The 15,353-nt window shown below is 39.6% G+C and overlaps 1 protein-coding gene across 1 annotated transcript in view; it reads right to left on the minus strand.

Moving 5' to 3' along the window:
- Positions 1–14,625, minus strand: part of b4galnt3b (beta-1,4-N-acetyl-galactosaminyl transferase 3b) — a 110,285-nt gene extending 95,660 nt beyond the window's left edge. Inside the window, exon 1 of the mRNA XM_061916846.1 lies at positions 14,174–14,625. Coding sequence (XP_061772830.1) covers positions 14,174–14,309 — 136 coding nt within the window. The 5' untranslated portion in view covers positions 14,310–14,625. The remainder of the gene's footprint in view (positions 1–14,173) is intronic.
- Between the last annotated feature and the right edge of the window lie 728 nt (positions 14,626–15,353).

A 15,353-nucleotide genomic window follows, 5' to 3' on the forward strand; every position in this document is an offset into this window, starting at 1 on the left:
ATGTTCAGTTTTCATTGTATGATTTTGACTGTTATTGAGTAAAATTCCAACTTTTATCATAATATTATACCAATGTTCAGTTTTTCTTGTAAAATTGCGACTGTTATTGAGTACAATTCCAAATTTTATCATAATGATGCACAAATGTTCAGTTTTTATTGTAACATTATGACTGTTATTGAGTAAAAGTCCATCTTTTATCATAAAATTGCACACATGTTCAATAGGTCTTGTAAAATTGTGACTGTTATTGAAAAAAATTCCAACTTTTACCATAATATTGCACAAATGTTCAGATTTTCTTGTAAAATTGCCACTTTTGAGTAAAATTCCAACTTTTATCATAATATTGCACAAATGTTCAGTTTTTCTTGTAGAATTTTGACTGTTATTGAGTAAAATTCCAACTTTTATTATAATATTGCACAAATGTTCAGTTTTTCTGCAAAAATTTTGACTGTTATTAAGTAAAATTCCAACTTTTATCATAATATTGCACAAATGTTCAGTTATCCTTGTAAAATTGTGACTGTTATTGAGTACAATTGCAACTTTTATCATAATATTATACCAATGTTCAGTTTTTCTTGTAAAATTGCGACTGTTATTGAGTACAATTCCAAATTTTATCATAATATTGCACAAATGTTCAGTTTTTATTGTAACATTATGACTGTTATTAAGTAAAAGTCCATCTTTTATCATAAAATTGCACACATGTTCAGTTGTTCTTGTAATATTGCGACTGTTATTGAGTAAATTCCAACTTTTACCATAACATTGGGGCGGCATAGCTCGGTTGGTAGAGTGGCCGTGCCAGCAACTTGAGGGTTTCAGGTTCGATTCCCGCTTGTGCCATCCTAGTTACTTCCGTTGTGTCCTTGGGCAAGACACTTTACCCACCTGCTCCCAGTGCCACCCACACTGGTTTAAATGTAACTTAGATATTGGGTGTCACTATGTAAAGCGCTTTAAGTCACTCGAGAAAAGCGCTATATAAATATAATTCACTTCACTTATTGCACAAATGTTCAGTTTTTCTTGTAAAATTTTGACTTACGTTGAGTAAAATTACGACTTTTATTTTAATACTGCCAAAATTCAAATTTTTTCTTGTGAAATTGTGACCTTTTTTTGTGAAATTCCAACTCATTTTTCAAAGAACAAGCTTTTTTATATATGCATAGTCTTTCTTATATTTTAAAAGTTGTAAATACACATCTTTATATATCTAGAAAGGCTGGTCCTAAAGAGGTAGGCATTTTTCGGGGGGTCTCAAGAAGGTAAGAAATACAAGTGTGTGTGTGTGTGTGTGTGTGTGTGCGTGTGTGTGTGTGTGTGTGTGTGTGTTGCTGTTGTTTGTTTGACTCTTTCCACTGCTCTCATCTCCAGTACATCTCATCTACACTCTTGACGTTAAACCGCGATGCGCAAGCAAGGTTAAAAAGGCTCGAGCAGGAAGTGTGGTTAGTCAACGTGAGACGACGATTAAAAAACTGTCACCTGACCTCCTGACCTTCCCCCAGCCCCACAACCCCCCTCCCACGACCAGCGCTTGTAAAAGGGACCTGTTTTGTAGCTGAGATAGGCGCCAGCGCCCCCCGCGACCCCGAAAGGGAATAAGCGGTAGAAAATGGATGGATGGATGTTTCACCTGCATTATTAGCCTCCCGCAGTAAATCACCCTGAAAACTTCTGTTGTGCGATTGTACGAAAATAAAAACATTTCAAGGGCTGAAAAGAATGTCTGACAGGCTTTATAGTTCAGTTAATATTTAAACGCTCTTCTTTGGATTATGCACACCAGTGAGCGGACGTGGTACGTGCTAACAAATGATCTGCCACTTTTTATGATAATGTGACATTTTATACGCATTCCATTGTACAAGTGAAACTCAAAAAGTTTGAATATCGTGCATAACCCATTCATGTCAGCAATTCAACTTCAAATGTGAACTTAGGCCCTCACTACAAAGTCGCATTTGGCAGGTGCCATGATTGGGTATACACGCAGCTATGGTATGTTGAGGGCTAAAATGGTAGTGAGTACTACAAAAGCCAAAAGCAGTAAAAGTTGTCACGTTGTGTAAATGGTAAATAAAAAGAGAATACAATGATTTGCAAATCCTTTTCAACTTTGAATACATTGCAAAGACAAAATATTTAACGTTCAAACCGGAATCTTTTTTTATTTTTTGCAAATATTAGCTCATTGGGAATTTGATGCCTGCAACATGTTTCAAAAAAGCTGGCACAAGTGGCAAAATAGACTGAGAAAGTTGAGGCATGCTCATCAAAGTCTTATTTGGAACATCCCAAAGGTGAACAGGCTAATTGGGAACAGGTGGGTGCCACGATAGGCTGTAAAAGCAGCTTCAATGAAATGCTCTGTCGTTCACAAACAAGGATGGGGCGAGGGCGGCCACTTTGTCAACAAATGCCTGAGCAAATTAATTAAGAACAACATTTCTCAACCGGCTATAGCAAGGAATTTAGGGATTTCCCCATCCACGCTCAGTAATATCATCAAAAGGTTCAGAAAATCTGGAAAATTCACTGCACGTAAGCGGCAAGGCCGAAAACCAACATTGAAAGCCCGTGACCTTGGATCCCTCAGCCGGTACTGCACTAAAAAGCCACATCAGTTTGTGAAGGATATCACCACATGGGCCTAGGAATGCTTCAGAAAACCACTCATCTTAAAAATCATTTGCTCGACCCTTTAAATAGACCCCCTTTTACACCAGTTGATCTGCCGTTTCTTTTCCTTTCTTCTCTGCCCCCCTGTCTTTCGTAAATCCAGTGACCATGAATGGTCTCCTGCTGGCCCCACTATGGACTGGACTCTCACTATTATGTTAGATCCACTATGAACTGGACTCTTTCACTATTATGGACTGGACTCTTTCACTATTATGTCAGATCCACTATGGACTGGGCTCTCACACTAGTATGTTGGATCCACTATGGACTGGACTCTCCCACTATTATGTTAGATCCACTATTGACTGGACTCTCACTACTATGTTAGATCCGCTATGGACTGAACTCTCACTATTATGTTAGATCCACTACAGACTGAATTCTCACTATTATGTCAGATCCACTATGGACTGGACTCTCACACTATTATGTTAGATCCACCATGGACTGGACTCTCACTATTATGTTAGATCCAGTGTGGACTGGACTCTCACACTATTATGTTGGATCCACTATGGACTGGACTCTCACTATTATGTTAAATCCACTATGGACTGGACTCTCACTATTATGTTAGTTACACTATGGACTGGACTCTCACTATTATGTTAGTTACACTATGGACTGGACTCTCACTATTATGTTAGATTCACTATATACTGGACTCTCACTATTATAATAGATCCACTATGGACTGGACTCTCACGATTATGTTAGATTCACTATATACTGGACTCTCACTATTATAATAGATCCACTATGGACTGGACTCTCACGATTATGTTAGATCCACTATGGACTTGACTCTCACACTATTATGTTAGATCCACTATGGACTGGACTCTCACTATTATGTTAGATCCACTATGGACTGGACTCTCACACTATTATGTTAGATTCACTATGGACTGGACTCTCACTATTATGTTGAATCCACTATGGACTGGACTCACACTATTATGTTAGATCCACTATGGACTGAACTCTCACTATCATGTTAGATTCACTATAGACTGGACTTTCACTATTATAATAGATCCACTATGGACTGGACTCTCACTATTATGTTGGATCCACTATGGACTGGACTCTCACTATTATGTTAGATCCACTATGGACTGGACGCTCACTATTACAATAGATCCACTATGGACTGGACTCACACACTATTATGTTAGATCCACTATGGACTGGACTCAGACACTATTATGTTAGATCCACTATGGACTGGACTCACGCTATTATGTTGGATCCACTATGGACTGGACTCTCACTATTATGTTGGATCCACTATGGACTGGACTCTCACTATTATGTTAGATCCACTATGGACTGGACTGTCACTATTATGTAAGATCTACAATGGACTGGACTCTCATACTATTATGTTAGATCCACTATGGACTGAAATCTCACACTATTATGTTAGATCCACTATGGACTGGACTCTCACACTATTATGTTAGATCCACTATGGACTGGACTCTCACTATTATGTTAGATCCACTATGGACTGGACTCTCACTATTATGTTAGAGCTCATATGGACTGGACTTCCACAATATTATGTCAGACTCACTTGACGTCCATTGCATCTGTTCTCCTTTGAGGGGAGTCCTCTCCAAGGTTTCTCATAATCATAGCTCGGTTGGTAGAGTGGCCGTGCCAGCAACTTGAGGGTTGCAGGTTCGATTCCCGCTTGTGCCATCCTAGTTACTGCCGTTGTGTCCTTGGGCAAGACACTTTACCCCCCTGCTCCCAGTGCCACCCACACTGGTTTAAATGTAACTTAGATATTGGGTGTCACTATGTAAAGCGCTTTGAGTCACTTGAGAAAAGCGCTATATAAATATAATTCACTTCACATAATTCACAATCTCATCGACGTTTGTGCAGCCCTTTGAGACACTTGTGATTTAGGGCTATAGAAATAAACATTGATTGATTGTTTGATTGATTGATTGATACTATGCAAAGCCAAAGCCATTTATCAACAACACCCAGAAACGCTTTGCTGGGCCCCGAGCTCATCTAAGATGGACTGATGCAAAGTGGAAAAGTGTTCTGTAGTCTGACGGGTCTACATTTCAAATTGTTTTGGGAAACTGTGGACGTCGAGTCCTCGGGAACAAAGAGGAAAAGAACCATCCGGACTGTTCTAGGGTCAAAGTGTAACAGGCAGCATATGTGATGGTATGTGGGTGTATTAGTGCCCAAGGGATGGGTAACTTACACATCAACATCAATATCAATATCAAAAGAAGGTTTAAAATATCATATTAGTTGCACTTTCTAAATCTAATTGCAGGATTATCAAAATGTTTTTAGATTCACCTGTAATTAGGAATTACTCCTTTTCTGACATTACATCAGGGTCCCCAACCACCTGTCCCGGGGGACCAGTACCGGTCCGTGACACATTTGCTACCAGGCCGGAGAGAAACATTCAATAATTTATAAAATGACTGCATTTTCTCCCACTTAACTGCCATTCGAGGGCCGCTTGTAACAGAATTTTTTTTTTAAATTTGCCTATTAAGTAAAATATTTTTTCAAATGTTTACGTAATGAGTAAAAAAAAAAATACAGATTTTACCACTGTTTTTTTACAGAAAAAAAAACGCGCAGCTTAGTTGCCAGTAAAATATTGTACTGTAAAATATATAGTGTTTTTATTATTATTATTATTTTGACAACATATAATTGGCCCTGCGATGAGGTGTGGACTTGTCCAGGGTGTATCCCGCCTTCCGCCTGAATGCAGCTGAGATAGGCTCCAGCGACCCCCCGCGACGCCGAACGGGACAAGCGGTAGGAAATGGATGGATGGATGGATTACTGTAAATAGAAATACAGTACCGCTGTTTAATCTTATTTTGGCAACTCCTATGCCAGTTTTTTACCACAATAAAATGCGGTACCATAAAATCATCACCCGTGGATTTTACAGTAAAAAAATGTTTTCAAATTGACAGCTCAGTCGACAGAATTTTACTGTAAAAAAAGAAACATTGTTAATTTTTTTCCAATTTACAGTAATCTGTAATATCATCTCGAGGCGAGGCACACCACCAGAAGAAAACATAAAAAAATGAAACCCAGCAGTCGATATTGACAGTAAAAAGTCGCAATTGTTGGATATGAATTCAAACCATAACCAAGCATGCGTCACTATAGCTCTTGTCTCAAATTAAGTGTACTGTCACATCACGCCGTGACTTATTTTGGAGTTTTTTTGTGTGTTTTTTCTGTGTGTAGTGTTTTAGTTTGTTGTTGATTGTCATGTCATGTACAGATGCGCTTTGTGGACGCCGTCCACTGCTCCGCACACTGCAAGTCTTTGCTGTCGTCCAGTATTCTGTTTTTGTTTACTTTTCAGTTTTAACTTTGTTTTACATAGCCATCCCTAAGCTTCAATGCCTTTTCTTAGCAGAACTTGTCCTTTGTTTATTTTTGGTTTAAGCATAAGATACCCACTGGGGTGAGTTTTTCCTTGCCCTTATGTGGGCTCTGTACTGAGGATGTCGTTATGGTTTGTGCAGCCCTTTGAGACACTTGTGATTTAGGGCTATATAAATAAATATTGATTGATTGATGTTGTAAAAAAACACACAAAAAAAACACCCTAAATTTGACAGTAACATATATTGGTCATTTTGATAGTGTACAGTTCTTCTCAACAAAAGAGGAGAAATACCGTATTTCTTTGAATTGCCGCCGGGCATACAGTATGCGCCTGCCTTGAATTACTGCCGGGTCATATTCGCTTCCCAAAATAATTAGCGCATGCTTAATATTACCGCCAGGTCAAACTTGTGACGTCATGAGTGACACTTCCCCTGTCATCATTTTCAAAATGGAGGAGGCTGATTTCAATACCGGTAATTTGAAATCGCATAAATAAAAGAAGATTAAGAGCTATTCAGTAGGATTTAAGCTCCAAGCTATTGAATACCAGTATGCTAAAAAGAACAGTAAGCGGCTATGTTTTATTAATATAGCTGTGGAGAGGTGGAGCCGACGGTCCGACAGACAGGAAGGGCAAGATGGCAGTGAGGAGGCGGCGTCGGCGAGCGAGCGAAAGAGCGACCTGGACTGAGGTTTTATTGAAAAATAAACAAAGTCAAACTGCTCAAGCCATGTCCTTCCTTGGTGGTCCTGGGAACCCGCAAGACGACGGCTTGAGACCGTCATAACACTGTAGCTGTGTGTGTCAAATATGAGTCATTAAATGACTCCCGCCTCCTGGTGGTAGAGGGTGCTAGTGATCCTTCTTGCGACTACTCGGCTGCAGAAGAAGTGAAAAAGAGTGACGTGAATTGTGCTGGGACGGATATGACGCGGCAGGTGCACGACGGACCTTTTATGATGTAAGACCTATGCTGGTTATGCAAACAAGCGGGCTGAAATAAAGCATGTTCCAGTCCTAAATACCCAGTGTATTATATATACAATAACACTTCCTGGTGGCAGCGGTGGGATAAAAAGATCACCCACGGAGCAGAACGGGAGGGGGAGTTCTAAGAAGATAAATTCTGTCGTCGAGGAGCCGAGCTAACTGATAGCAGCGGTCTCATAGCAGTTTTCTAAAATGCACTTTCAATCGAAGCAGGAGGTAATAAAAGAAGATCTCCATCGAGACAGAGAGACTTTTACAACTGAAGAAAGATGAGGAAAACTTCTATAAACAAGTTATCGATGCTTTTGATCAGAAGGAACTGGCATGGATTTCATTTATAAGTAAAATTAAGACCATGAAAATGTTTTTTTAATTAAATGTGCTTTTCATGATGGTATCCTTACATCACACTCAAATTTTTACTGCATGCCTTTGGTAAGTGCCGGAGTGAGAAGAGCTTTTAAAATAATTAGCTCATGTTTACTTTTACCGCATGCCTTTGGTAAGCGCAGGAGTGAGAAGAGGTTTTACATTAATTAGCGCCCTGGCGGTAATTCAAAGAAATACGGTATAACCTTTAGAGGAAAATGTAATTTAAAACATTTGTATACTTGTACAACACTTAAAACCTTTAGTATATACTTGCTTTGAAATCATGATTTAAGCAGATATTATTTTGAAAAAAATGTTTATTTGGATTTTAACTAACAGAGTTAGATAATATAATATTTCTTGCAATATTGGACACTATTTTTCCCCCTGTCAAACTGGAATATAAAACCCTAATACCTTTAATAAGAAAATAAGAAAGTAAAGAAAGAAAATGTAAGATATTTTATTGAAGTATAATATTTCCCGGCTTTTGCGGGCCATATAAAATGAGGTGGAGGGCCAGATGTGGCCCCCGGGCCTTAAGTTTACACATGTGCACTAGACACACCTATGAGTTTGTTTATAGACCAATCAATCAATCAATCAATGTTTGTCTCTATAGCCCTAAGTCACAAGTGTCTCAAAGGGCTGCATAAGCCACAACGACATCCTCGCTTTAGATCCCACATTAGGGCAAAGAAAAACTCAACCCAATGGGATATAACAATGAGAAACCTTGGAGAGGAACACATATGCGGGTGACCTTTAGGGCAACGGATGCAATGGATGTCGAGTGGATCTCACATAATATTACGAGAGTAGAGTCCATAGTGGATCTAACATAATAGTGTGAGAGTCCAGTCCATAGTGCATCTAACATAAGAGTGAGAGTTCAATCCATAGTGAATCTAACATAATAGTGACAGTCCAGTCCATAGTGGATCTTACATAATAGTGAGAGTCCAGTCCATAGTGGATCCAACATAATAGTGTGAGTCCAGTCCATAGTGGATCTAACATAATAGTGAGAGTCCAGTCCATAGTGAATCTAACATAATAGTGAGAGTCCAGTCCATAGTGGATCTAACATAATAGTGTGAGATTCCAATCCATAGTGGATCTAACATAATAGTGTGAGAGTCCAGTCCATAGTGGATCTAACATAATAGTGTGAGTCCAGTCCATAGTGGATTTACAATAATAGTGTGAGTCCAGTCCATAGTGGATTTAACATAATACTGAGAGTCCAGTCCATCGGGGATCTAACATAACAGCGTGAGAGTCCAGTCCATCGGGGATCTAACATAATAGCGTGAGAGTCCAGTCCATAGTGGATCTAACATAAGGGTGTGAGAGTCCAGTCCATAGTGGATCTAACATAATAGTGAGAGTCCAGTCCATAGTGGATTCAACATTATAGTGAGAGTCCAGTCCATAGTGGATATAACATAATAGCGTGAGAGTCCAGTCCATAGTGGATCTAATATAATAGTGAGAGTCTAGTCCATAGTGGATTTAACATAATAGTGAGAGTCCAGTCCATAGTGGATCTAACATAATAGTGAGAGTCCCGTCCATAGTGGATTTAACATAATGGTGAGAGTCCAGTCCATAGTGGATCTAACATAATAGCGTGAGAGTCCAGTCCATAGTGGATCTAATATAATAGTGAGACAGACCAGTCCATAGTGGATCTAACATAATAGCGTGAGAGTCCAGTCCATAGTGAATCTAACATAAGAGTGTGAGAGTCTAGTCCATAGTGGATCTAACATAATAGTGTGAGAGTCCACTCCATAGTGGATCTAACATAATTGTGAGAGTCCAGTCCATAGTGGATCCAACATAATAGTGTGAGGGTCCAGTCTATAGCGGATTTAACATAATAAATAAAATAAATAAATGGGTTGTACTTGTATAGCGCTTTTCTACCTTCAAGGTACTCAAAGCGCTTTGACACTACTTCCACATTTACACACACATTCACACACTGATGGAGGGAGCGGCCATGCAAGGCGCCAACCAGCACCCATCAGGAGCAAGGGTGAAGTGTCTTGCTCAGGACACAACGGACGTGACGAGGTTGGTTCCAGGTGGGATTTGAACCAGTGACCCTCGGGTTGCGCACGGCCACTCTCCCACTGCGCCACGCCGTCCCTTAATAGTAAGAGTCCAACCCATAGTGGATCCAACATAATAGTGTGAGCGTCCAGTCCATAGTGGATCTAACATAATAATGAGAGTCCAGTCCATTGTGGATCTAACATAATAGTGAGAGTCCAGTCCATAGTGGATCTAACATAATAGTGAGAGAGTCCAGTCCATAGTAGATCTAACATAATAGTGAGAGAGACTAGTCCATAGTGGATCAAACATAATAGTAAGAGTCCAATCCATAGTGGATCTAACATAATAGTGAGAGAGACCAGTCCATAGTGGATCAAATATAATAGTGAGAGTCCAATCCATAGTGGATCTAACATAATAGTGAGAGTCCAGTCCATTGTGGATCTAACATAATAGTGAGAGTCCAGTCCATAGTGGATCTAACATAATAGTGAGAGAGTCCAGTCCATAGTAGATCTAACATAATAGTGAGAGAGACCAGTCCATAGTGGATCAAATATAATAGTGAGAGTCCAATCCATAGTGGATCTAACATAATAGTGAGAGAGACCAGTCCATAGTGGATCAAATATAATAGTGAGAGTCCAATCCATAGTGGATCTAACATAATAGTGAGAGTCCAGTCCATTGTGGATCTAACATAATAGTGAGAGTCCAGTCCATAGTGGATCTAACATAATAGTGAGAGTCCAATCCATAGTGGATCTAACATAATAGTGTGAAAGTCCAGTCCATAGTGGATTTAACATGATAGTGAAAGTCCAGTCCATAGTGGATCTAACATAATAGTCAGAGTCCAGTCCATAGTGGGGCCAGCAGGAGACCATCCCGAGCGGAGACAGGTCAGCAGCGCAGCACATCCACCCCAGATGTGCAATCTGCTCATGGGAAGTAGTTATAACTTTGTGCACATTAATGAAGATATCAGACAGCAAAGTGACAGATTGTAGCCAAAGGCTGATTTCCACCTGCATCTCATTGCAAAGAAACACTAAGTCGCGTTAAAGTCTGTTTTATTTTTCATGCACTTATTCTTGCTTTGTTCAAGTGGAAAGCTGGTCCCTGGAAATAATGCCTACATTAAACCGGTCCGCGGTGCAAAAAAGGTGTGGGACCCCTGCACTACAGTGTGTCGCATGCATGTTCTAAATCAGGGGTGTCAAAGTCATTTTAGCTCAGGGGCCGCGTGGAGGAAAATCTGTGCACACGCGGGCCGGACTATTTAAAAGTCATGGCATTAAAACTCAAAAATAAAGACAACTTCAGATTGTTTTCTTTTTCATACTTTGGCCAAAAATAGAACAAACACATTCTGGAAATATTACAATAAAAATATAGGCAAAAAAATACCGGCAGCGGTAAAGTTTAGATCCATGAAGGAAAGAAGAAAGTGAATGTTTATAACTAAAAACATTTACATATGCATAAAAATGTATTTTATTTTGTAGTTTTTTTTTATGAATTCAGTAACGTTTATTAAGTTAAAGATAAAGTACCAATAATTGTCTCACACTTCCTCACACACACACACACACACACACACACACACACACACACACACACACACTACGTGTGGCGAAATTATGCTCTGCATTTGACCCATCACCCTTGATCATCCCCTGGGAAGTGAGGGGAGCAGTGAGCAGCAGCAGTGGCCGCGCCCGGGAATCATTTTTGGGGGATTTAACCCCCAATTCCAACCCCTTGATGTTGAGTGCCAAGCAGGGAGGCAATGGCTCCCATTTTTTAGTCTTTGGTATGACTCGGCCGGGGTTTGAACTCACGACCTTTTTCCAAAACACAATATAGAATGTGAGTTATAAAAGGATAATGACAGACATTTATCATTTGTTTTCAAAACGCTTACAAAAAAAAAGTGGGACCCCCAAAAATGTACTGTGGGACCCCATTTTTATGACTTAATGGGGTCCCTGAATTGATTAACGTGGACCCTGACTTAAACAAGTTGAAAAACGTATTCTAGTGTAACCATTTAGTGGTCAATTGAACAAAATATGTACTGTACTGTGCTATCTACTAATAAAAGTTTCAATCAATCAATCTCTGGGACCCTGTTTTGAAAATTCCTAGTGCCAACACTGGTAGTGGTGCGTGCAAAACAGCAGCAGGCGGCTGTGGCCTGTGGGCCGGTTTTAATACCAATCCAGTGTTTTTCAAACTTTTTTGAGCCAAGGCACATTTTTTGCGTTGGAAAAAATGCGAAGGCACACCACCAGCAGACATCATTAAAAGAGTGACACTCAGTTGACAGTAAAAAGTCGTCTTTGCAATTGTTGGATATGACTTTAAAGCACAACCAAGCATGCATCAATATAGCTCTAGTGTTTTAGTTCTTGTCTTGTGCTCTTATTTTGGTGGCTTTTTCTCTTTTTGGGGTATTTTCCTGTAGCAGTTTCATGTCTTCCTTTGAACGATATTTCCCGCATATACTTTGTTTTAGCAATCAAGAATATTTTAGTTGTTTTTAATCCTTCTTTGTGGGGACATTGTTGATTGTCAATTCATGATCGGATGTACTTTGTGGACGTCGTCTTTGCTCCAAAGTAAGTCTTTGCTGTCGTCCAGCATTCTGTTTTTGTTTACGTTGTAGCCAGTTCAGTTTTAGTCTTGTTCTGCATAGCCTTCCCTAAGTTTCAATGTCTTTTCTTAGGGGCACTCACTTTTTGGTTTAAGCATTAGACACCTTTTTACCTGCACACTGCCTCCCGCTGTTTCCGACATCTACAAAGCAACTAGCTACCGGCTGCCACCTACTGATATGGAAGAGTATTACACGGTCACTCTGCTGAGCTCTCGACAGCACCAACACTCAACAACAACACATCATTTGCAGACTATAATTACTGGTTTGCAAAAAATATTTTTAACCCATCCATCCATCCTTCCATTTTCTACCACTTATTCCCTTTGGGGTCACGGGGTATTGTCAACCCCAGTAGGTGAAATTAGATCATCTCCCACGGCATACCATATTGTACCTCCCGGAACACTAGTGTGCCACGGCACAGTGGTTGAAAAACACCATACTAATCATATATCATCCCAGGGACCATAGATCATTCATTTGCGGGCCAGATTTGGCCCACAAATTGTTGGATATGACTTGTTGGATATGACTTTATAGCATAACCAAACATGCATCAATATAGCTTTAGTGTTTTAATTCTTGTCTTGCGCTCTTATTTTGTTTTTGTTTTTCTCTTTTTGAGGTATTTTCCTGTAGCTGTTTCATGTATTCCTTTGAGCGATAGTCCCCGCATCTACTTTGTTTTCGAAATCAAGAATATTTCACTTGTTTTTATTTCCTTCTTTGTGGTGACATTATTGATTGTCATGTTTGGATGTACTTTGTGGACGCCGTCTTTGCTCCACAGTAAGTCTTTGCTGTCGTTGTCACGCCTGTGGACTATGTTGTGTTTTTGTTATGTTTGGTCATGTTATGTTTTGCTTTTTTGGACATTCAGTTCTTGGGTTTGGCACTTCCTGGTTTGTTTTGTTTCCATAGTAACTCCTTGATTTTCACCTTGCCCTCTGGTCACGCCCCTGTCCTCAGCCCTCACACCTGTTACTAATCATCATAGTCATTATTTAAGCCATTTTGTTTCTGTCCTTGTCCTGGCAACTGTACCTACCTTACCGACATTACCACGCTCCTACCTGTCCCTCATCTACCTTCATGCCTTGCCACGCTGTTTGTTGTTTTGACCACGCCAACGTAAGTTTTTGTACTTTTGCCTCAGTGCAAGATTTTGGTTTGTTTTGTGCCACAGTTAGTGTTTTTTTGTTTGTTTGTATATTGTCATGCCATTGTGCTATTTTTGTTTTGAGTATAGTCTAGTTTGTTATCCGCCATTGTGCGCGCCCTTTGTTTTCCTGTTTTGTATTATAGTGTTTAAATAAATCAAATATGTACTCAAACTCTTGTCTGGCTTGTGCCAATCATCCTTTGCGTGGAAGAAGCAAAACAAATCCAAGTCCATGTGCGTCAGTCTTCTAGCATTCTGTTTTTGTTTACTTTGTAGCAAGTTCAGTTTTAGTCTTGTTCTGCATAGCCTTCCCTAAGCTTTAATGCCTTTTCTTAGGGGCAATCAATTTTTGGTTTAAGCATTAGACACCTTTTTACCTGCACACTGCCTCTTGCTATTCTGCCACCTACTGATATGGAAGAATATTACAAGGTTACTCTGCCGAGCTCTAGACAGCACCGACACTCAACAACACATAATTTCTAGACTATAATTGCTGGTTTGCAAAATATATTTTCAACCCAAATAGGTGAAATTAGATCATCTTCCACGGCACACCAGACTGTATCTTCAGGAACACTAGTGTGCCGCGGCACAGTGGTTGAAAAACACTGTAATAATCATACATCATCCCGGGGGCCATAGATGGTTCATTCACGGGCCAGTTTTGGCCCGCAGGCCTTGACTTTGACACCACTGTTCTAAATAAACTGAAACTGGACTAACTATGGTGCACAAAATAAATGCGAACATGTGAGCATTTCTGTACTTTTACGTTGAGTTTCCAGGGGGAAAGTTAACTTACCGCCGGTGCCATCAGTCCACGCTTTGGCCGCAATCATCTCGTGGTAGACGGCCAGGGCTCCCAGCAGCACGGCTCCAAAAAGAAGATATTTCCCATTACGTCGCAGTTTCTTCAGTGGGAAAAACATGGTGATCATGGCAGCAGTCTTAGCTCCTACGGGGGTGGTTTCATCTATTCGCCGGGCTCTGCTTGGTGAGGCGCTCCGTTCCGACCCCACTCCTGGCGGCTTCTCACCCCGGCGAGCGCGCTCCGACACCGGCGACCGGCTGGTCCCCGCTGGCCCGGGTCGGCGTCCGTTTAGGGGGAAACTAGCAACATTGCCAATGAACAAAATAAGTTACTGAAAATAAAGTTAAAAGTTTTAGGAGTTTTGTTTGTTGTTGTTACTTATAAAGCATCAACTGCAAACAACGCAAGACTTTCACGACACCTCCATTCACACATTTATGAAGTCACACACACTGCGGCAATGACTAGCCGGAAATAGACTTTATCTGCAATCAAAATCAAAGCAGAATTATGCCGAAAGTAAAATGTAACCGTGTCATTTCAAACCAAATTGATTAATGGAATTTGATATTGTGTTCTCATATTAATATTGTGTATTTCGGTTGATTTAAAAGACAGTTATTTGTCACGATGAAACCCAACAAAGTTTTATTTTGAAATGCAGTAACGAAGGTACTTTCATATATTTCAGAACACTTGACACTACCTCCTTCAAATTGGGAGGAGTGGCATTAACTATCTTGAGATATTACAATACTACCTGTAGCAGGTAAATAAAAGAAAATAGAAAATAGAACACAATAATGTTAATTTGATTAATTGAGAGTATATTTAAAACGTTTTTTTTTTTTTTTGTAATTTTACACGGTGTAAAAAAATCTAATTTGTATACATAGATAAAGAATGCATCATGAACTAAATCTTTTGTTTTTGTTGGTTAATGTAGCTAGAAAAGGTGTAAAAAATAACACACAAGAGTCAACACAATTAAATAACAAACATATTGTTGGGTTAATAATCAAGAAAAGTGGTGAGTATATAGTTCCCTGTGTTTATATATATATATATATATATATATATATATATATATATATATATATATATATATGAGTTTTTTTGTTGTTGTTGCTTATAAAGCATCAACCACAAACAACACAAGACATTCACACAT

Source organism: Nerophis ophidion, linkage group LG12 (assembly GCF_033978795.1).
Source record: "Nerophis ophidion isolate RoL-2023_Sa linkage group LG12, RoL_Noph_v1.0, whole genome shotgun sequence".
NCBI lineage: Eukaryota > Metazoa > Chordata > Actinopteri > Syngnathiformes > Syngnathidae > Nerophis > Nerophis ophidion.